At 47.4% G+C, this 22,286-nt stretch overlaps 2 protein-coding genes and 1 pseudogene across 2 annotated transcripts; all 3 read right to left on the bottom strand.

Annotated features, from left to right (window-relative positions):
• Positions 1-272: 272 nt before the first annotated feature.
• On the bottom strand, positions 273-3,100 carry LOC138095181 (mast cell protease 2). Its single transcript, XM_068991176.1, has 6 exons — positions 3,039-3,100; position 2,927; positions 2,280-2,425; positions 1,410-1,542; positions 769-1,023; positions 273-389 (listed from the first exon to the last, which is right to left on the bottom strand). Exons 1-6 carry the CDS (start codon positions 3,098-3,100, stop codon positions 273-275), a joined length of 714 nt encoding a protein of 237 aa, XP_068847277.1.
• A 3,830-nt stretch (positions 3,101-6,930) lies between these two features.
• LOC138095447 (mast cell protease 3-like) lies at positions 6,931-9,615 on the bottom strand (annotated as a pseudogene).
• A 7,074-nt stretch (positions 9,616-16,689) lies between these two features.
• Positions 16,690-18,632, bottom strand: LOC138095136 (mast cell protease 1A). The gene is made up of 5 exons (XM_068991120.1): positions 18,581-18,632; positions 18,239-18,386; positions 17,635-17,770; positions 17,187-17,444; positions 16,690-16,851 (listed from the first exon to the last, which is right to left on the bottom strand). The coding sequence occupies exons 1-5, from the start codon at positions 18,630-18,632 to the stop codon at positions 16,690-16,692; spliced, it is 756 nt and encodes a 251-aa protein (XP_068847221.1).
• Positions 18,633-22,286: the final 3,654 nt, after the last annotated feature.

Genomic DNA, 22,286 nt, shown 5'->3' on the forward strand with positions numbered 1-22,286 from the left:
TCCCCGCTTTCAAGGCTTCTGGAATGCCTGATGCCGGGAGAAGAGAGAGGAGACACACACTCAGGTCTGGAAGATGGGTGTTCACTGAGATTTACTGGGATTCTATGACCTGAAGGGGCCTTCCTGAGGATTAGGGACGTGACGGGGCTTTAAGAGGAAAACCAGAGGCAGATCCAGGGTGAGTGGCACTGAGAACCTGCCGGAGTCCTGCTCCTGTTTCCCCTCAGGCTGGCCCAGGTTCCAGGTTAATCCTCTTTCAGGACCTCATCGATCTAGGGCCGGTAAGGGGAGATCCGGGTGAAGACGGCGGGGGGCTTTGCACTGGACAGGCCATAGGAGACGAGGCCCTGGGCCACCCCAGCACACAGAAGAGGGCCCCCTGAGTCTCCCTGTGGACAGAGAAGGAAAGGGAGAGAGAGAAGGTGAGCCGGGAAACCACCCCCTCCTCCCTGTGGCCCCAACTCTGAGTTGGTCTGACCCGCCATCAGGCTCAGGAACACGGGCTCCTCATGAGGTGATACGTCTCTGATGCTGTTCTCTTTCCTTCTTGGCACGCCCTGACCCTGGGAGGCACTCCTTGACCCTAGCAGACCCTGGTCAGAGACCCCATGGAGCCGAGGGAGGAGGATCTGAAGAGGGACAGTCCCAGCTCCTCAGACCTGAGGTCTCACACTTTGTCACTGGCTGACACTCCTAACTCTGTCTCCTTCCAAAGGTGTCTGCACCCTGGACAGTGATCTGTAGGGAAGACCGTAGTCTGAGAATCACCTTAAATACAGATTTTGTGCTCTGGGGATTGCCCACACACAGCTGGAGATAGTGGTCAAAAGCAGGGAAGTGGCTGCAGGCACGGGGCTCCATGAGTCTCAGCTTCACCTCTTGCAGAGTGCTGGAGGCTGGTTCCTTCACACCTGTTCTTCCCCAGCCAGCCACCCGGCACATTCTCCCGGGACGGATGAAGGTGACATGGGGTGGAAGTGGGAGTGTCCCCATGGCCAGGGTCAGGTTGGCTTTCTCCTTCAACTGTGAAGGAAATGAGGGCTGTCAGTGATAGAAATGGGCTTGGGGAAGGGTGGAGGCAACCAGGGAGGGACAGGGCAGCTGCTACACATGAGAGCCTCTTCCAGAGGCTGAGCTGAGGGGTGCTGGTGAGAGGCAGGTTGGGAAAGTGTGAGGTTAATGGGACCTGAAGGAGAAGCCCTGGAGAACAGAGAGTGGGGAAGGAAGCCTGGAGAACAGAGAGCGGGGAAGGAAGCCTGGAGAACACAGAGCAGGGAAGGAAGCCTGGAGAACAGCAAGCGGGGAAGGAAGCCTGGAGAACAGCGAGCGGGGAAGGAAGCCTGGAGAACACAGAGCAGGGAAGGAAGCCTGGAGAACAGGGAGTGGGGAAGAGGAAGAAGAATTTGCACCTTCAGTAACATGATGTCGTGGAGACCAACAGGCTCATATTTTGGGTAAGGAAACTGTTTTATGACCTCAAGCCTCTGCCATGTGTCTTCTTTCTTTTGTAAGTTATGGGCTCTGAGAGTGACTGTTACAGACCTATGTGAGGGAGAAGGCCAAGGTGAAACGCTGATGGCGGGGCGTCTGCTGAGATATGCCCACTCTGAGAAAGGGTGTGCAATCTCTCCCAGGGTCAGCGATCTCTTCCCACCTCCCTCTTTTGAACTATTCATGTATGGGAGGAGCTCAGGCTTTATTCACGGAAGAGCTTTCTCAGGGACAGAGATAATTTCCAGGATCTTCCGGACGCCAGGGAGTGAGTAGGCTCTGAAGGACCCAGGGCACAGGGTAGGTACTTCCTAATCAAGGTGCCCTAAGGAGGGCCACCTCTCTGAGGGCAGAGGTGTCCGAGGAAAGGGGGGAGTGGTGGGGTCTCAGGTGGACCCTGTTCTCTGTCTCCCATGGAAAGGGTGGGTTCAGGTCCCCAGGAGCTAAAGGCCAGTTCTTGAAAAGGGCATGGAGGAAGTGGTCGAGAACTGGGTGGGCCCCTGAAGGATGACTCCACATCCTTTGTGTTGGGGTTGGGGACGGGGAGCTGCTTTTAGAAGAGGGCCACTGGGATGAGGTCCCCTCTCCTCTGAGGGGAGCTGAGCTCACAGTGAGTGAGGGTCAGGAAAGCCGTTCCACTCTGAGAATGATTTCTTTAAGGCCAAGTATTGTCTCTCCCTAAAGAGACCCAGGCCTAGGAGCTCCCCTCAGGCCCCGAGGAGCTGTTCCTGGTTGCTCCCCTGGATGCTCACCTCCCACTTGGAGATAAACAGGACCCACTGTCTCACCTTCCTGCACAGTGTGCAGCCGTCAGCACAAAGTCCCTTCTTATCAGGAAACCACCACAAGCCACCTGCTTTTCCTGAGAGGTGACAATTTCCAGGTAGGCCATGTAGGGGCGGGAGTGTGGCCTGCTCTCTGTGCCCCCGATGATCTCCACTGGAACACAGAACCCCAGGGCCTGAACACAGAGGGTGCACCGGCTGGCTTCAAGTCGGAACAGGCATCTCTGGAATCCGCACTCGCCCCGAGTTCTGCCCTCTTCCTCTCGGGTGGCTCTGGTGTCTCCTGCCTCTGCTCCAGGCACAGTAGCCAAGCTGGCCTCGGACGCCTCGCAGTCACGCTCACCTAAGGGTTCCCCCCACTCCCATTCTGCCCTCACTCAGCCCTCCTCTGTCCCCGCGCATGACCAGCTCTCCAGGTTCCTGTCTCCACCATCTCCATATCCCAGGTTGCTCAGAGATCAGCCAAGTTACAAGGCCAGAAGGTGAAGGGAACACAGGACTTCAGCTCAGTGTCACACATTCCATACAAAGAAGACCATCCCTGGGGCCCCCTGCTCTGGGCTTTCCCTCAATCAAGGTGGGCTCCTTGTTTCTGGGAATGACCATGGGCTGCAGAGAGAGGGTGTGCACAGCCCAAGGGGAAACTTCACTCTGGGGTGTTGGGGAGAAAGCCTGGGGTTCTGTTTAAGGGTCAGCAATCTTCCAAGTGAATCTTGTTTTAGGGGTTGATCCTGCAGTTTCCAGAAGGAGTGGCCGGGCGACTCAGCAGCCTGGGCCCTGCAGCAGAGGAGGAGGAGCACCAGCGGCAGAGGAGGACGCTGCATCTTCTCAGGGAGGCTGCCCAGGGCACGTGCTGCCCCTGTTTCCTAGTCTTGGGTTTTTCACTCCCAGCAAGTGAGGGCAGGGCCAGGCTGGCAACCACAGGAAGTGACTGGTCATGTTCTCTTCTCTCATTCTGCGTGCGTCTTTCTAATCAGAATTTCCCTAGAGATGCCCTCTGTTTTGTGTGAGGTGAAGATGAGGCCTGAACCTCCAAGTTTTGGCCTCAGGGATGAGCTCTCCAGTGTGGTCCCTCATTGGTGTGGAGGTGGAGGGCTCATGTCCTTCCCAGGCACGGCAGCTGATTAAGGCCCATCAGAGACATGGGTGGGGGAGAGTCTTTACACTGAGAATTCAGAAGCATATGCACATTTAAGACAGTGACCACAGTAGGAAATACATTTGCAAAAAGACCCAACGCATATGCCATAGGTATGTGTGAGTACAAAGGCACAAACCTACAAACATACAAATGAATCCAAAGTTGCAGGAAACAATACTCATCCTTAATCGCGTGCAATGCAGTCTAAGCTGCCACTCCTTTGCATCCCATCTTATTCCACTCAGATTAAACTGCAAGCTACACCCCACTTCAGCATGGTTGCCTGCAATTTGAAAAACATTAATCTGCATCTCTCTCTCCCTCCTAACCAAGGGTTCATAGGCAGAAGACAGTGATCAAAGAATATTAGGTAGGGGAAGAGACCATACTCTACTGTTGGGCTTTACATACATTATCATAAGAGCAAATGGGATTGGAATTAGGACTTTAAAGAGCTCATGAATATCAATTCATGTCACTCTCTTAGATGTAGTGTTACTTTTATAACAATCCTATGAAGTAGATAGAGTTATCTCTATTTTATGAATCTTGCTATCAAAGCTTATGCCTCAGAATTAGACTTCCCTCATTTCATACAAAGGGCCCTTCTGCTGTACCTTCAAAGGCAGGGAAATCTAGTCCCGCTAATGGGAATGTCAATGTTGTTCCAGGGGTGCTGGGGTTCCTAATCTTACATGAGGAATCAAGCTCGTTTGATTGAAATAGAATATATACAGATGTCAGGATCCAGGCAAGAATACTGGAGTGGGTTGCCATTTCCTTCTCCAGGGTTTCCCATCACAACCTTGGGAATTACCATTAGCATTGTTTTCAGTTCAGTTCAGTCACTCAGTCGTGTCCAACTCTATGCGACCCCATGAATTGCAGCACACCAGGCCTCCCTGTTCATCACCACTCCCGAAGTTCACTCAGACTTGCGTCCATTGAGTCAGTGATGCCATCCAGCCATCTCATCCTCTGTCATCCCCTTCTCCTCCTGCCCCCAATCCCTCTTAGCATCAGAGTCTTTTCCAGTGAGTCAACTCTTCACATGAGGTGGCCAAAGTACTGGAGCTTCAGCTTTAGCATCATTCCTTCCAAAGAAATCCCAGGGCTGATCTCCTTCAGAATGGACTGGTTGGATCTCCTTGCGGGCCAAGGGACTCTCAAGAGTCTTCTCCAATACCACAGTTCAAAAGCAACAATATTTCGGTGCTCAGCTTTCTTCAGTCCAACTCTCACATCCATACATGACAACAGGAAAAACCATAGCCTTGACTAGACGGACCTTAGTTGGCAAAGGAATGTCTCTGCTTTTGAATATGCTATCTAGGTTGGTCATAACTTTTCTTCCAAGGAGTAAGCGTCTTTTAATTTCATGGCTGCAGTCACCATCCGCAGTGATTTTGGAGCCCCCAAAAATAAAATCTGTCACTGTTTCCACTGTTTCCCCATCTATTTCCCATGAAGTGATGGGACCAGATCTTCATTTTCTGAATGTTGAGCTTTAAGCCAACTTTTTCACTCTCCACTTTCACTTTCATCAAGAGGCTTTTTAGTTCCTCTTCACATTGGATCAGATGGTAAAAGCGTCTGCGTACAATGCAGGAGACCTGGGTTCGATCACTGGGTTGGGAAGATCCCCTGGAGAAGGAAATGGCAACCCACTCCAGTATTCTTGCTTGGAAAATTCCATGGACAGAGGAGCCTGGTAGGCTACAGTCTATGGGGTCACAAAGAGTTGGACACGACTGAGCGACTTCACTTAAATTTCTGCCATAAGGGTGGTATCATCTGCATATCTGAGGTTATTGATATTTCTCTTGGCAATCTTGATTCCAGCTTGATTTCTTCCAGTCCAGCGTTTCTCATGATGTACTCTGCATATAAGTTAAATAAGCAGGGTGACAATATACAGCCTTGACTTACTCCTTTTCTTAATTGGAACCAGTCTGTTGTTCCATGTCCTGTTCTAACTGTTACCTCCTGACCTGCATACAGATTTCTCAAGAGGCAGGTCAGGTGGTCTGGTACTCCCATCTCTCTCAGAATTTTCCACAGTTTGTTGTGATGCACGTTGTCAAAGGCTTTGGCATAGTCAATAAATCAGAAAGAGATGTTTTTCTGGAACTCTCTTGCTTTTTCCATGATCCAGTGAATGTTGGCAATTTGACCCCTACCCTCTCACCAGTATGAGGACAGAAGAAAGAGGAATGGAAAGGATGGCATGAGGAGTTCTATACAAACCAATCCCAGGTGAACTGAAGGAACAACATCTTATGAACCAATAGAAAACGAGCAAAAGGAAATATGCTTAAGCATTCAGGATGATCTGAGGATGATGGAATTCTGCACCTCTGTTAACCCTCTTGTTTGTATGTTCTGTGTTTAACAATGATGTCTGTTGCTTTTCCATCCAAAATGCATTGGGCCACAGTCAAAACTCACTCACCATGCAAATGTTCAGCAAACCACTCCCCTTCAGCCTAGTCTTCTCTAAGCTGCTTGTTTTAAAAATTAGCAACTTTCCCAAATATATTCATAGATTTAAAAAATCCAGAGATTACTAATAGAAGGAAAAATTGAGTCAATAACCTATAGTTTATAAGAAACCTTTGAAACATTAGGATACCCCTGAATCCAAAACTTTTTATTGCAATGACTTTCCTTTAGAGATAAATATATTTACATACACACCTACATGGCAATAATGGAGTTGGGGAGAGGCTGGCTCAGCCCAAGATGGAAGAACTCCCTCAAGGTCACTTGAGGCTGAAGGAGGATGTGCTGTCAAGACACCAGAGGCTTCACAGGGCCCTAGTGCTCAGGACTCCAAGCCAGGCCTGCAACAGACACTCGAGCTGGGCCTGGGAAGACTGAAGCCCTCCTGAAATTTTCTCAGGCTTCTCACCTCTGTCTGTTCTGATTCGGGGAGGGACTGCATTCAGTGAGCCACACCTTTGTAAACCTCCTCCATTTCTGTTAGGATGGACAAGTGCCACCCTGAACCCCAGAGCTTCTCAGGTGGCCCTCCTTCCAAATCTGAATTCTCTTCTGTTGCCCTCTGGGCACTGGGATGGGGGGATAGGAGAGTAGGTGTGGATGAGGAGGAGGCATATGGATGAGACACAAGGATCGTTGACAAGAGGGCCGTGTGTTCCTGAGGAGGGGTCTCCCTTCTCTGATGGAGCTCAAGGGCAGCCTGCAGGTGGAGCTGGCACTGGCAACATGTGACTGGAGGGAGCTGGCTGTCAGTGCAGCAGGAGTTTTTATTTCAGAGTTGGAAGGTGTGGGTGGGGTGCAGTGTATGTGCTGAAAGAGGAAGATCAGATGTGAATAGATGGTTGCCAGGCAGAATAGGTGCCTAACAAATGTGTTTAGGTAAACAAAAGAGGAATCAGTGATTTCTGCTCAAGAGATGAAAGTTTATTAAATTCCAGGAAGCTATCCTTCACCCACTTTGCCCAGTGCACCCATTCCAGGGAAGATGGAGAGTTCCATCCCTGGGGCACCTCAGGCTGATCCCTGCCATTTGTACTGGCTCATTGTTGTTTGGACCCAGGACAGAAACCTGGAGATTCTTCTGTAGACATACGGAGTTCTCCCATATTCTTCTCCACAGAACACAATGCCCTGGACAACAGCATTACACATCAGCAGGCCCCTGGATTTACCCTGTGGGCAGAGAGAGCAAGGGCTGGGCTCACCTTTTTCAGTTATTCTCCCCGCTGATGGCCAGGCTGGTCTCTGTTATGGGCTGGGATGACATCAGGGCCTTTGTTGATCCTGAGGTTTCATCCAGGCATTGACAAACCTGCTGCTCTTCCCACACGAAGCCTCTGCCCATATTCGACTTTGGGGAAGTGTTCACCCCCAGGGACACAGGAAAGAGATCAGAGAGGAGGACAGGCCGGGGACACAGGCATGGAGTTCACTCCCACTGCCCCCCATTCTCCCAGTTCACCTGACCCAATGCTGGAGTCCAGCTCCAGCATCCAGAAAATCAGCATGAAGGAATGAGCGGTGTTGGCGGGGAATGATGTAGCCTCTGACTCGAGGTATGGAACTACATGTTTATTTCAAGCATCACATCTTCTTTCATACTTTTTCAAAAGCATTAGGTCAGAGGTTTTACATTTTCAGCTCCCCCTCACCCAGATTTATTATCTCCTTGTTGCCCTTCAAACAGAGTTCCTGTTTCAGTGATTCTCTCAGAATCGTGTTTACTTGTGATTACATTGTAACTCATGCTTATGTCTGAGCTGCCTACCACATTCCTCAGTTTATCTCTTATCTTTCTAAATCCTGCTTGCCCCTAGTATCCTAAGCTCACTGTCTCCTAAAAAGGCTTCTAGCTATTCTTAATTATTCCTAAACCCTAAACTCAGCACACTTCCTTTGTCATAAACATCTTCCTCACAAACAGGTCTCAGATAACAATCCTTCCCATGGCCTCAAGTTGCAGCCTACGTGCTCATCCTGGGACATTCTTTGTAAAAATCCTTGAACAAATGTCAATGGTTACTTCATAGATTATTTTCTGGGCACAACTGCAGAAGGCTTTGTGCTTTCTCATGCTTCTCTCAAGAACAATAAGCACCTTAACATTCTTTCCAGCCAACTTAACCAAAGAAAGGAAGGAACAAGTCAGAATCACAAGAGCTAACTCCTTCATCCCGGGTCTGTGCCTGCGGGACAAGGAGAGGGGGTGGGAGCCATGCCTCCATTTTGTCAGTAGTGCCTAATGCGGCTCCTGACAACTCAAGGTTTTGCATGGACAACACTAAGGATCTCACCAAGAAAGAATTCTTCCTCTTGTTTGGATCTCCAGCATAGCAAGTGATGCATTTCTCCTCCCTTTGGACTTTAAGATCCACATCCTATAGTGTGTCTGCACAGGGCATATCTACCCCGAGTTGCCCCCAGCCAGCCACACTGCATATTATACCTGGCTTTACCTTCTGCCAGCTTCTGGGCAGATTGATGGGGCTCACTGCATCTGTCAAATCAGCCTTAATCAGCTGAAGAAGAGGAAAGGCACTCTTATCTACTGATGGCCCACAGAGACTGCAGGACAGTCATGGGGTTGCCTTCTTCTCAGTGCTCGAACCACAGAAGGGGTCATACAGGAGGAAGGGCAGGAATGAGGTCATGGGGGATGCAGAGCCCTGGGAGGAAAGTGTCCCAGAACCAGTGCAGCCATGCATCCCCTCTGCAGTAACATGATATCGTTGACCCAAGTCTTACCATTACAGTCTGGGTGGTGGATGGCTCTTCTCGTGGGGCTAACCTGCAGGATCTTCTCTGTTCCGTGATGTTGTGGGCCCCCAGGTGACATTGATTAAGCTGCACAGAGAGCAGAGAGGGGGCAAATGTCTCAGGAGATACAGTCCAGAGGCTGGGAGGAAAGAACACAGCTTGGGACAGGGTGGGACTGGAGGGGAGAGAATTCTAGGCAATGGGCCCTGGAGCTGAGCATCTCTGAGCTGTCTGTTTCTAGCAGCACAGTCAGGGAGGACCTCTTGGAGTCCACGAGGGTGTTCAGTCGTGCAGCATCTTGACAGTCACAGAAGGAAATGTGAATTTCTCACATGTGTATCCTAGGGTCCAGGGCATAACCTTGGCTTCCTCCCATTCCAGGTATGATCAGTTGCTTCGTTTAATGTGCCACTGGCATTCACTTCTCCCTCTCTCCCCAAAGCTCACCTGGACTTTCAAGAGCTTCCTATGTCCCCTGCAAGCAGTCAACAGAGGGTGGGGGCTCGGGCACTGCTCCTCACCTTCCCAAGTAGTGAGCTGCTGTCAGCAAAATGTCCTCACACACGAGGAAACCCACACAGCTGAAAATGTCCTCTGAAACCTGATATTCAACAAATGCCATATAAGGAATGAGAGTGTGGCTTGACCTCATGCCCCCAATGATTTTCCCTGAAAGAAAGATAACAGACTGCCTGCTGTGCTCACGGAGGCAAAGGCTGAAGAGGGGAGATGGGACCAATGTTGGTGGTCTTTGAGAAAATTCGACCTGAGTTCAGAAATTTCCTTACATGAACCAGGGCCAGAGTGTGCATGAGTGTAACATCTAAGCAGGTCTGTGCCATGTGGGGTGGGTCTGGGCCTCTGAGGATGGGACCATCACTCACCTGCCTCCCCAGTGGGGAACAGAGAAAGGGCTGCCAGGAGCAAAAACAGGACCATCTCTCCAGGAAGGCTGATAAGATCTGAACAGCTGCTGCTTCCGTCTGATCTTTTAACCCTGAGTGTCTCCTCTGTTGTGGCCGTTCTTACAGCAGGCTTCTCAGAAAGTGTCACATCACTGTTTGATCTGGGCCTCAGGATGATAGATCAAAGAATGTCTTCATTTCTGTGGTTCTCTTTAGATCATCACAGAGATTCTGACTTGGACCTCTTTGGGTGAGACTGTGGGAAACACTGAAGATAAGCTCTATTGTTTCTGGTGGAGGAGAGCTTACCATCATGATCAGATAAGAACAGTGAGATTAAGGGTGTGGGCTGGCCAGAATGGTGTGAAAGTGATGCTGAAGAGGGCTTATTCCAGTCACCAAAGGACTGAGTGGTTTAAAATAACACCAAAATTGCTTGACCCATGAATCTGTAATTTGCTCATGGTACAATGTGGACAGCACCCATGTGCTCCCACTGGTGTCAGGGAAGCTTGAAGCCCAGAAGCTGAATCACTTGAAGGCTCCCTCACACATGCCCAGTGGTTGCTGCTGGCTGTCCTTTGGGCACATTGGTTTCTTGTCACGAGGGTCCCTTATGTCGTTGCTCCTGGCAGCCCTTTCTCTGTTCCCCACTGGGGAGGCAGGTGAGTGATGGTCCCATCCTCACGAGGGCCCCTTATGAGACTAGCAAAACCTAGATGACAAACCCAGTGATGACAATATGGGAGGAGAATATTTCGGGTTAATGTTATTGCGGTATTGATGTAATCCAATCAGTCCATAAGCAAAAGTATTAGATCATTTCTAATTTGGGTTTTTCTGAGGATGAGTGGCTTTCATTCAAAACACAATTGCTGTAACACAGCACATTGATGAAAGAAGAAACACCAATGATAATTCAACTGAATGGGGAAAAAGCATCGACTAGAACTCACTATCCTTCTTTTAAAAAATTTCTTTAAAAAATAGGAGCAGAAACAAGGGTCTTCATTCTGATAGATGATCCCTGCAAATATCCCACACCAGTCAATATACTTACTGATGAAATGTTCTATGTTTTTCATTCAAGAGCAAAACAATACAAGGACACACAGACAGCCATAATCATCATTTCTCTTCAATAATATACTAGAGATTTTAGTCACTACAGTTAAGCAGGCAGTAGAAGTAAAAGGTATAAGACAGGGAAAGAGGAAATAAAACTGTGGATATTCAAGATATAATGTACAACAACAATAGCCAGGAACCTGCAGATCAATTATTATAATTAGTAATTGTCAAATTTTCTGGGCACAAAGTCAACTCAAACATTAATCATCTCTCTATCTATACAATAATAGTTTGAAAATGAAATTTGAAAAAAAACATTAAAATCATGGAAATGGTCAAATAACTAAGTATAAATCATAAAGATATTTCACATTCATGTTTGGAAGAGAAAAGACTTTTAAGGTATTCATTCTCCAAAAAGTGATCTACAGACTCATTGCACTCAGGAAGTATTTCACAGAACTTTATTGGTTCTAAATAGATGTGGAAAACCAGTAGCCAACATTGGAGAAGACAGCCTTAAAGAATGAGAATAAGACAGGAGCTCTTGCTTTAGCAAATGAAGACATACTAATGAAGATAGTGTGTACTGATGGTGCCATAGAGACATAGATGACAAGATAGAGACCCCACAGACATTGAGACATTCTACACATATATAGAACCCTTGGTGTATGATGGAGTTTTATGGCAGAGAGTGGTGAGAAACTGTTTTTTCCGCTCCTAAATAAGTGGTGCTCAGGAAAATAAATGTGTCTATGGTGTCTTTAAGGACACATCTTTCTACATGGAAAAAAGCACTTGACCCTGCTGCACCCTCTCCTGCTTCTTGATGCTGTGGGCCCCCAGGGTGACGCTGATTGACCTGCACAGAGAACAGAGTAGAGATATGAGGAGCGTGGAGTCACAGGAGATACAGCCCAGGAGCTGTGACGGACCAGTGACTTCAGGGCAGGGCTGCTGAGGGGAAACTGAGGTGACAGACAGCCCTGGGGGAGTGCCACTGTGTCTTGTGCTTTTCAATGACATGAGTGAAGGGCTTCTGGGAGCTTTCTCAAGAATATTGTGAAATTAATTGTTGCACTCAATATGCCAGCAAATTTGGAAAACTCAGCAGTGGCCACAGGACTGGGAAAGGTCAGTTTTCACTCCAAACCCAAAGAAAGGCAATGCCAAAGAATGCTCAAACTACCGCACAATTGCACTCATCTCACATGCTAGTAAAGTAATGCTCAAAATTCCCCAAGCCAGGCTTCAGCAATACGTGAACCGTGAACTCCCTGATGTTCAAGCTGGTTTTAGAAAAGGCAGAGGAACCAGAGATCAAATTGCCAACATCTGCTGGATCATGGAAAAAGCAAGAGAGTTCCAGAAAAACAGCTATTTCTGCTTTACTGACTACGCCAAAGCCTTTGACTGTGTGGATCACAAGAAACTGTGGAAAATTCTGAAAGAGATGGGAATACCAGACTCGTGTTTCAAAGAACCACCTGCCTCTTGAGAAATCTGTATGCAGGTCAGGAAGCAACAGTTAGAACTGGACTTGGAACATCAGATGGGTTCCAAATAGGAAAAGGAGGATGTCAAGGCTGTATAGTGTCACCCTGCTTATTTAACTTATATGCAGAGTACATCATGAGAAATGCTGGACTGGAAGAAACATAAGCTGGAATCAAGATTGCCGGGAGAAATATCAATAACCTCAGATATGCAGATGACACCACCCTTATGGCAGAAAGTGAAGAGGAACTAAAAAGCCCCTTGATGAAAGTGAAAGAGGAGAGTGAAAAAGTTGGCTTAAAGCTCAACATTCAGAAAACGAAGATCATGGCATCTGGTCCCATCACTTCATGGAAATAGATGGGGAAACAGTGGAAACAGTGTCAGACTTTATTTTTGGGGGGCTCCAAAATCACTGCAGATGGTGATTGCAGCCATGAAATTAAAAGATGCTTACTCCTTGGAAGGAAAGTTATGACCAACCTAGATAGCATATTCAAAAGCAGAGACATTACTTTGCTGACTAAGGTCTGTCTAGTCAAGGCTATGGTTTTTCCTGTGGTCATGTATGGATGTGATAGTTGGACTGTGAAAAAGGTTGAGCACTGAAAAATTGATGCTTTTGAACTGTAGTGTTGGAGAAGACTCTTGAGAGTCCCTTGGACTGCAAGGAGATCCAACCAGTCCATTCTGAAGGAGATCAGCCCTGGGATTTCTTTGGAGGGAATAATGCCAAAGCTTAAACTCCAGTACTTTGGCCACCTCATGCGAAGAGTTGACTCATTCGAAAAGACTCTGATGCTGGGAGGGATTGGGGGCAGGAGGAGAAGGGGACACCGAGGATGAGATGGCTGGATGGCATCACGGACTTGATGGTCATGAGTCTGAGTGAACTCCAGGAGATGGTATGAACACAGAGGCCTGGCGTGCTGATTCATGGGGTCGCAAAGTGTCAGACACGACTGAGCGACTGAACTGAACTGAACTGAATGTAGGTTTGCATGAGGAACTTATAGAGGTGAGTTTTCTAAAATCCTCATATCCTAGGGCACAACACATCCCAGGATCTCAGATAATGTTCTTTGGCTGCACAAGTGGCCTCCCATTAGCTTTTGGCTGAGGTTGTTGGGGTTTCAGGTCACAGGGGTGGGTGGAGGGCACTGCCACAGTGGAGTAGCTAAGGGCCTGAGAGGCAGGGGAGGTGGGCAGAAAATGAGCTGCTTGGGGCCTGGGAAAGAGCCAAGACACATGGAGAGCTTTGGGTGCTGTCATCTAGCACCTTTGATCAGTCTCACACCTGGCTCCTATCCTGGACAGGAGTGAGGGGTGGAAGGCACTGGTTCATAAGCCGGGTCCGCTGACAACTCCTGTACTGTGGATGGTTTGTCTGAGTTGTCTTTTCCTGGCTGGTGTGAGGGATTTTACTTACTTGTGTTTTGTAGCTTCACATCCTCTAACAAATGCATAACTCATTCCTCTGGTGGTGAGAGACAGCCTGAGACCCACGGAAGATCTTAGTGAAAATCTCCCTGCTTGCCTGCCACATCTCCTTGCTGAGTGTCTATGTGGCATCAAACTTGTGTTCTTGGTTGGGATGGGACCTGGTTCAGAAATTAGAGCTGTGCAGAAGGGTCAGGACTGCAGGAGGCTTGGTGAGATGGGCTACACCCTCAGGAATGGGTGGTCACTCACCAGTCCCAGCGCATGAGGCAGAAAAAAGGCCATCAGGAGTAGGAGTGGCAGCATCTTCCTGAAGGTCTGTCCAGGTCACAGCTGCTGGGGTTTCTTCCTTCCAGACACAAAGCACAGGGGAAGGAAGGAAGGGAGGCTCAGTGTCCCCACAGACCTCCCAGAGGTGCACTCCCCCCTAGCCAGGTGTCAGCATTCTACAGATGACCACCTTCTCTGCCCTGGATTGGGAGAGAATGACACCATCACCACACTCGCACACAAAGACTCACCAGAAGGAATACCAAAGTGAAGCCTGTGGTGCAGCCAGTGTTATCTAGTCCAAACTTGTACTTCTTGCCAAGCAACAGTACAATAAATCATGGGATGAGTTGTTGAAACAAGGAATAGCAACTTTATTCAGAAAGCTAGCAGACCAAGAAGATGGTGGACTCGTGTTTCAAAGAACCACCTAACCTGAGTTAGAATTCAGGCTACTTTTATACTAGAAGGGAACAGAGTAAAGTCAAACATTTCCTGGTTCCACTAGCCTCAGGATGGTTGTGTTAATTTCTTCTGTCCTGCAGTCTTTCATCAGTTGGCTTGTTTCCTGTGAGCTAAACAAAGGTATTTTAGCTTAAAGCTCATTACCTGGGAGCCAGCGTTCCCACAAATGTGTCATCATGTATAATTAATATTATAGGCAATATACCACTAGTAATTAACTAACAGAATACCAAAGTTCTTCCCTATCACACCAAGAGGAGCTGGATCCTCAGGAGCCTCTCAGTAATTGAATCTCCACTTCTCCACTCTTGGTACTTTTATGATTCTGATAATATCATGAATAATTACTCAATAGGGGAGGTTCAGGGATATGAGAGATTCAGCTCCTGCCCCTGTGAAGCTGACAGGACACAGTGGTAGACCCAGAATAGGTGGGTAGAGGACAAGCCGGTGAGTACTATGATGAGGGGTCTGCTCGTTGCCAAGTGTGAGGAAGTGGCTGAACTTGGTTTGGGAGCAGATAGACCTGAACTCACCGAAGTGAACCAAATAACAACCTCATTTCCTATCTTGCCAGGGTTCCAGCCTCACATTTCTGTTGGGCTTACAATCAGCTCTTCAAATGTAAATATTCTGTGACAGAAATTTTCTTATCCCACAGTGTTGAACAGAAGTCTTGGACTTGATGCTCATTGGACCAAAACCAACCGTCACTGGGTCCTTCAGCATTCAGTGACCTGACTGGCTTGGCTTGTGCTGAGGTATCCAGCATCCCTTGAGCTGAGACTGGGGCTGTCCCATCCAAATCAGGGTTCCTGTGAGGGGAAGAGACTTCCTCTCCAAAAATGCTGGTTACTGGTGTGAGGTGATGAGATAAGTGATGGTGATCACCCTAATAATTACTCTCCACTAATATTCCCTCTCCAGAGACGAGAGAACCACGTCTCTGATGTCTCTGGGCCAGGCCATCCTGAACATGTGCAGATGATTCCAACACTGTCACCAGTATGAGACTGAAGAAAGAGGAATGGAAAAGATCACAGGAGTTCTAAACAAGCCAAGTCCCAGTGAGTTGTAGCAAGAGCATCTTATGAATAAACAGACCGGAAGGACACAAGCTTAACCATTGATGATGATGATCTGCGGGTGGTGAAATTGTAGGCAATTTTAAATTTCTTACTTATATGTTCTGTATTTAGCTATCTTTATATGATTATATGTGTTGCTTTTACACGCAAAATACATTTTGCCATGGTGGAAGTTCACTCACCATGCAAACGTCCAGCAAATCACTTCTGTTTAGCCCAGCCTTCTCTAAGCTGCATGTTTTAAAAATGAGATTCGTTTCTCTAAGCTGCATGTTTTAAAAATGAGATTCGTTTCCTCTGTAGATTCTTACATGAAAATTCAGAGATTATTGAAAGAACAGAAAAAATTATTCAATAAGCTATTGGGTATGGGACACCTTTGAAATATTAGGATACTTTGCATCTAAAAATTTTTATTACTATGACTTTCCTTTATAGAAACATACATACATGTGGGAATGATGGAGATGGGAGAGGCTGGCTCAGCCCAAGGTGGAGGAGCTCCTTGAAGGTCACTTGGGGCTGAAGGAGGATGTGCCCTCAAAACACCAGAGGCTGCACAGAGCCCTGGGCCCAGGACTCCAAGACAGGGCTGTGACAGGAACCCAAGCTGGCCCTAGGCATACTGAAGGCCTTCTTAAACTTTCTTAGGCTTCTGACCTCTGTCTCCTCTGATGCAGGGAGGGAACACTCATGGGGTGAGCCACACCTTTGTAAACCTCCCCCATTTCTGTTAGGGTGGACAAGTGCCCCCCTCGACCCTAGAGTTTCTCAGGTGGTCCCCTTTCCAAATCTGGATTCTCTTCTGTTGCCCCCCTGGACACTGGGATGTGGGGGAGGGAAGTAGGTGTTGACGAGGAGAAGGGCATATGGATGAGACACAAGGGTCGTGGACAAGAGGGTCCTGTGTTCCTGAGGAGGGGTCTCCCTTCTCTGATGGAGCTCACGGGCAGCCTGAGGGGGAGCTGGCACTGGGGACATGTGACTGGAGGGAGCTGGCTGTAGGTACAGCAGAAGATTTTATTCCAGAGAATGGAAGGTGGAGGTGGGAGGAGCAGTGTATGTGCTGGAGAGGGAAGCCGCTAACAGATCAGAAATGTGAACAGATGTTTCCCTGACAAAGTAGGTACCTAATGAATTTGTAAATAACAGAGCAATCAGTGATTACTTTCCAAGAGATGAATGTTTATTAAGTTCCAGGCAACCTTCCTCCACACACTTTGACCAATGCTTCCAATCCCAGGGAAGATGGAGGGGTCCATCTCAAGGACACGTCATGCTGATCCCTGGCGTTTGTATCGTCTCATTGTTCTCTGGATCCAGGACAGAAAGCTGGAGATTCTGGTGTAGACATCTGGAGTTGTCCCATCATCTTTTCCATAGGACACAATGCCCTGGGCCACACCATTACACACAAGTGGGCCCCCAGAGTCACCCTGTGGGCAGAGAGAGCAAGGGCTGAGCTCACCTTCTTCAGGTCTGGTCTCCCTGCTACCCTGGGGTGGGTGGGCTCAGTTAGGGGTCCTGGCTGATATCAGGGCCTTGTTGGTCCTGAGGTTTCATCCTGGAATTGACAATCCTGCTGCTCCTCCTGCATGAAGCGTCCACCCATTTGTGACTGTGAGGCAGTGTTCACCCCGCAGGGACACAGGGCAGCGACCAGATAGGAGGACAGGCCGGGGACACAGGGACGGGCTTTGTTCCCACAGCCACCCATCCTCCCAGCTCAGTTGGGCCCACAGTTTTGCACGGATAACACTGGGGATCTCACCGAGAAAGAATTCTTCCTCTTGCTTGGATCTCCAGCACATATCTGCGTGATGGGGATGTAGTCTTTGAAGCGAGCAATACATTTCTCCTCGCTTTGGACTTCAAGATCCACCTCCTGTAGTTTGTCTGCAGAGGGCATATTTACCCCCAGTTGCCCCCAGCCGGCCACACTGCACATCATCCCTGGCTTCACCTTCTCCAAGCTCCTGGGCAGATTGATGGGGCTCACTTCATCTGTCATGTCAGCCTTCCTAGACAGCTGAATGTAGAAGAAAAGCATTCTCACCTACTGTTGGCCCACAGAGGCTGCAGGACAGTAATGGGGTTGCCTTCTTCTCAGCATTGGGACCATGGAGGGGTTATACAGGAGGAGGGTCTGGAATGAGGTCATGGGGGATGCAGAACCCTGGAAGGACGTGTCCCAGACTCAGTGCAGCCATGTGTCCCACCTGCAGTAACATGATGTCGTTGGCCAAAGTTTTATCATTATAGTGTGGGTGCAGGATGGCTCTTCTCACTTGGATGACCTGCTGGGTCCTCTCTCGGTCCATGATGTTGTGGGCCCCAAGGGTGACGCTGATTGAGCTGCACAGAGAGCAGAAAGGGAGGGGGTGTCACAGGAGAAATGGTCCAGGAGCCAGGAGGAAAGAGCACAGCTTGGGACAGGGCAAGGTGTGGCGAAATTCCAGGCAGTGGGCCATAGGGCTGAGCATCTCTAAACTGTCTGCTCCCTGGCAGCCTGGGCGGATGGCAATTCCTGTAGTCCACAGAGGGTGTTCAGTCCTGCTCGAGCTTGACTATCTCTAAGGAAAACATGAATTTCTCACATTAGCACAGTGGGCTCCAGGCCACAACCTTGGCTTCCTTATGTTCCAGGTTTGATCAGTCCTTTCTCTCCATGCGCGACTGGCATTGACCTGTCCCTCTCTCCCCAGGGCTCACCTGTCCTCTCAATAGCTTCCTATGTTACCTGGTGGCACAGGCCTGCAGCTCCTAAGAGGGTTCGCGGGGAGGGCTCAGCAGAGGGATGGGGGCCCGGGCACTGCTCCTCACCTTCCCAGGCAGTGAGCTGCTGTCAGCACGAAGTCCTCACGCACAAGGAAGCCCCCACATATGTAAGCTTTCCCTGAAATCTTGAACTGAAGAAGCGCCATGTAGGGACGGGAGTGAGGCTTGACCTCATGGCCCCCGATGATTTTCCCTGAAAGAAAGATTCCAGCCTGCCCACTGTGCTCATGGAGCCAAAGTTTGAATAGGGGAGATGGGACCAGGGTTTCCCTGAGTTCAGAAATTTTCTTAGATGGACCAGGCCCAGGCTGTGCATGAGTGTAGCATCTGGGCAGGTCAGTCCATGTGCGGTGGGACTGGGCCTCTGAGGGTGGGACCGTCACTCACCTGCCTCCCCAGTAGGGCACAGAAGGGCCACCAGGAGCAAGAACAGGACCATCTCTTCAGGAAGACTGCCCAGATCTGAGTGGCTGCTGCTTCCTTCTGGTCTTTTAAGCCTGAGTCGTCCCCTTCCGTGTTCTGGCCTTTGTCACGTGAGCCTTATCTGAAAGCCCCAAACCACCTTTTTGTAGTCAGAGTGGACTATTTATTTGAATATAATTAAAGCCTCTGGTAAGTTTTCATCCATTGGGTGGTGTGCGGGTCGGGGTGGAGGGGGCGGGGGCGGGGGGTGGTTGCATTAGCCAGTGCTTAAGCCCTCAGGTGCCTGAATCCCAGAAACCAGGGCCTCATGATGATAGATCAAAGAAAGTCTTTGCGTGGTTCATTTTAGATCACCAGGGTCGTTATGTATTGTGACCCCTTCTTCACCAAGAATGTGAGAAATATTGGACATGAGATTCCTTGCTTCATGTAGAGGAGATAAACCATCATGATCAGACTATAAAGGCAAGATCCAGTGTGGAATAGACATAATGGTGTGGAAGTGATGCTGAAGAGGGCTTATTCCACTTCCTAAAGGACTCAGTGGTTTAAAACAACAGCAACATTGCTTTAGCCATCTGCATTTTGGTCCAGGTACAGTGTGGATGGCATCCCTCTACTCACCTTGGCATCAGGGCTGCTCGAAGCCTAGAGGCTGAATCACTTGAAGGATGCTCACACATGCCCAGTGGTTGGTGCTGGCTATCCACTTGGCACATTGGTTTTTCTCCACAAGAGCCCCTCAGGTTGTCTCACTTCATGGGATTCTTTGGCTCCCTCATGACACAGTGGTTGGTTTCCCCAGAGTGACCATCTCCTAAAAAGTGAGCCATCTAGAAGCTGTGTTTTTTCATTACCTAGATTTTGATATCATATGGCACCTATTCTACCATATTCCAGTGCTTAAAGCAATCAAGAGCTCCCCTCACCCAGATTATAAAAGGAGGGCCCTAGACCTCCTTGGTTGCAGTCACGTAAGAAGAGCCTGTGGGATGGAGATATGCAGCGGCAGTCATGTCCCCATCATGAAAATGGGGGAAGCCATGGAATCAAAACAACTGTTGTTTCTAAACATCTTGATCCCAGCCTCTTAAAAAGCAACACCTTAGTTAAAGAAACAAAGCCCATGGTCAACAGTGATTCTGGCAAGAGAGTCACAGTGAACCAAGCGGTGTCCTCATCCTGCATGGGCTGGACACCCTGCACTGGATGACCTGGATGAGATAGCAGAATGCAAGTGAAGTGAGGAATGTTGCCTTCCATAGGGAATGCAGGAGGGCATGGCAACCCACTGCAATATTCTTGCCTGGAGAATCCCATGGACAGGGGAGCCTGGCGGGCTACAGTCCACGGGGTCACAGAGTCAGACATGACTGAGCGACTTTTAGTACTACTACTATGAAGGGAGTGAACATCCAAGGGCTGTGAGGAGGGTGCTCACACAAGGGTTGACCAGTTGGTGGTAAAGGAGTTCAAGGAGGATTCAGGGACTCCAACAGAAAGGGCAGTCTGGTGGGATGTGTCAGAGCAGGACAAATAGGGCGAGGCGGGCGTTGCTTTGAAGCGGCTGCCTGACGTGGATCACCAGACCCTGGGCAGGGAGAGCAGGGGGTGCACTTGGAGAAGATGAGGAAGAGATCTGTTTTATAAGTCTCTGTGGGGACTAATCAAATAATTAAACATATTAAGGCTAGTGACCCGGTTTATTACTGTCTGAAGATTAGATGGTTTTGGTGGCATCAATGTTAATTTCTCGGATTGATGGTTGAATTGTGGTCACATAAGCATTTCCTTGTTTGTAGAAATAGCCCTCTACGGTTTTTGAGGACTGATGGAACACTGTGTCAGTAACTTTACTCTCAAATGGTTCAGGAAAATTAAAGTTTTTTGTGTTATAATTGCTACTTTTTCATAAGCCTGACATTATTTCCAAAGTAAAAGGAGATCCATAGCCTTCACATATATGAACAACAACCATTTTGAAGAAACATTTGAAAAGATAATCTGTCACATCAGCAACAAAAAACACAAAGAGCTTGGGAAAAACATAACCAGAATTGTGAAACACTATTTGAGCAAAATGTTACAGGATTCTTGAAAAATATAAAAACAGACTTTAGAAATAGAAAGATAGTCAGTTCTCTGATAGGGTAGAACCACACCAAAAAGGCACTGATTCTCCCAAAGTTAATATAAAAATGTGATTCCAATTTAAAAAATGTTTTTTTCTCCTATTGTTAGGAAGTTCTAGCAAATGTCTAAATTTTATTTGGAAAATAGCATGAAGGAATAACTAGTCAGATATTAAAAAACATCCCATAAGATGTATTTTCTGAAAACAGTGTGTTGCCCACTCATGATCAGACAGACAGACAGACCAAAGAAAAAGAATAGAAAATCCAGAAACATTCCCAAGCACATATGAAAATGTAGTTTACACTGAGGTGACATTAAAAAAACAATCACTGGGTGAAAGTAGTACTTTTTAATAAATGATATCAGAGCAATAAGTTAGTCATACATCACATAAACCACCTGAGTAAGTGCAAAATACGAGACATAAATGTATGAAATAAAACCATAGGAATAAAAAAATGTGGATAAATCCCTTAATGAAATTAGAGGTCTTCTAGCAATGACTCTAAATCAGAAACATTAAAAAAAGAGATTGATAAATAAATTGTGATATGTAAAATACAGTTTTTTAAAGTATGTATCTCAAAAATTAAGCATAAGCAGAACCAAAATACAGACAATAACTCAGAAAAAATTATTGCAACATATATCACAAAGAGTTGGTCTATATAAAAACAAAGAGTTAGAAAATCTAAAGAAGAACCAAGCAGAACTGAAGAATCAGTCAGTTCAGTTATACAATAACTGAAATTTCAAATACACTAGAAGGAATCAATAGTAGATTAGATGATACAGTGGAGTGGATCAGCAAAATAGAAGAGAGAGCAGCAGAAATCACTCAACCTGAACAGAAAAAAAAGAGAGAGAGAGAGTGAGAGAGAAAGAATGTTTTTAATGAGGACAGTTTAAGAGAACTCTGAGATAATATCAAGGATACTGATAGTCACAGTATAGGAGTCCCAGAAGGAGAAGAGAGAAGAAAAGGGTTAGACACCATATTTGAAGACATAATAGCTGAAAACTTCCCTAACATAGGAAAAGAAAGAAATATCCAGGTCCAGGAAACACAGACAGTCCCAAACAGGATAAACACAAAGATGACCACATTGAGACACTGTAATTGAAATGGCAAAAATTAAATATTAATTTTAAATTAATATGAACATTAAAATCAGTAAAGGAAAAGCAAAAAGTTATGTATAGGGGAACTATCAGCTACCAGCAGACTTTTCAACAAAAAATTTGCAAGCCAGAAGGGAGTGGCATGATATATTTCCAGTGATGAAAAGAAGAAATGTCTTATGACCAAGAATACTCCACTGGGCAGGCTGTATTTGAAGGAGAAAGCTAAAGTTTTCCAACAAGCAAAAGCTAGGAGTTCCGCAACACAAACACAGCATTATAAGAAATGTTATATGGTTTTCCCTAAATGAAAAAGAAAAGACCACACTAGAAGTATGAAAATTATCAAAGAAAAAGTCTCATTGGTAAAGGAAAATGAAGGTATATTTGTCTGGGAGAGAGTGAAGGACAG

This window comes from Capricornis sumatraensis, chromosome 19, assembly GCF_032405125.1.
Source record: "Capricornis sumatraensis isolate serow.1 chromosome 19, serow.2, whole genome shotgun sequence".
Taxonomy (NCBI): Eukaryota; Metazoa; Chordata; class Mammalia; order Artiodactyla; family Bovidae; genus Capricornis; species Capricornis sumatraensis.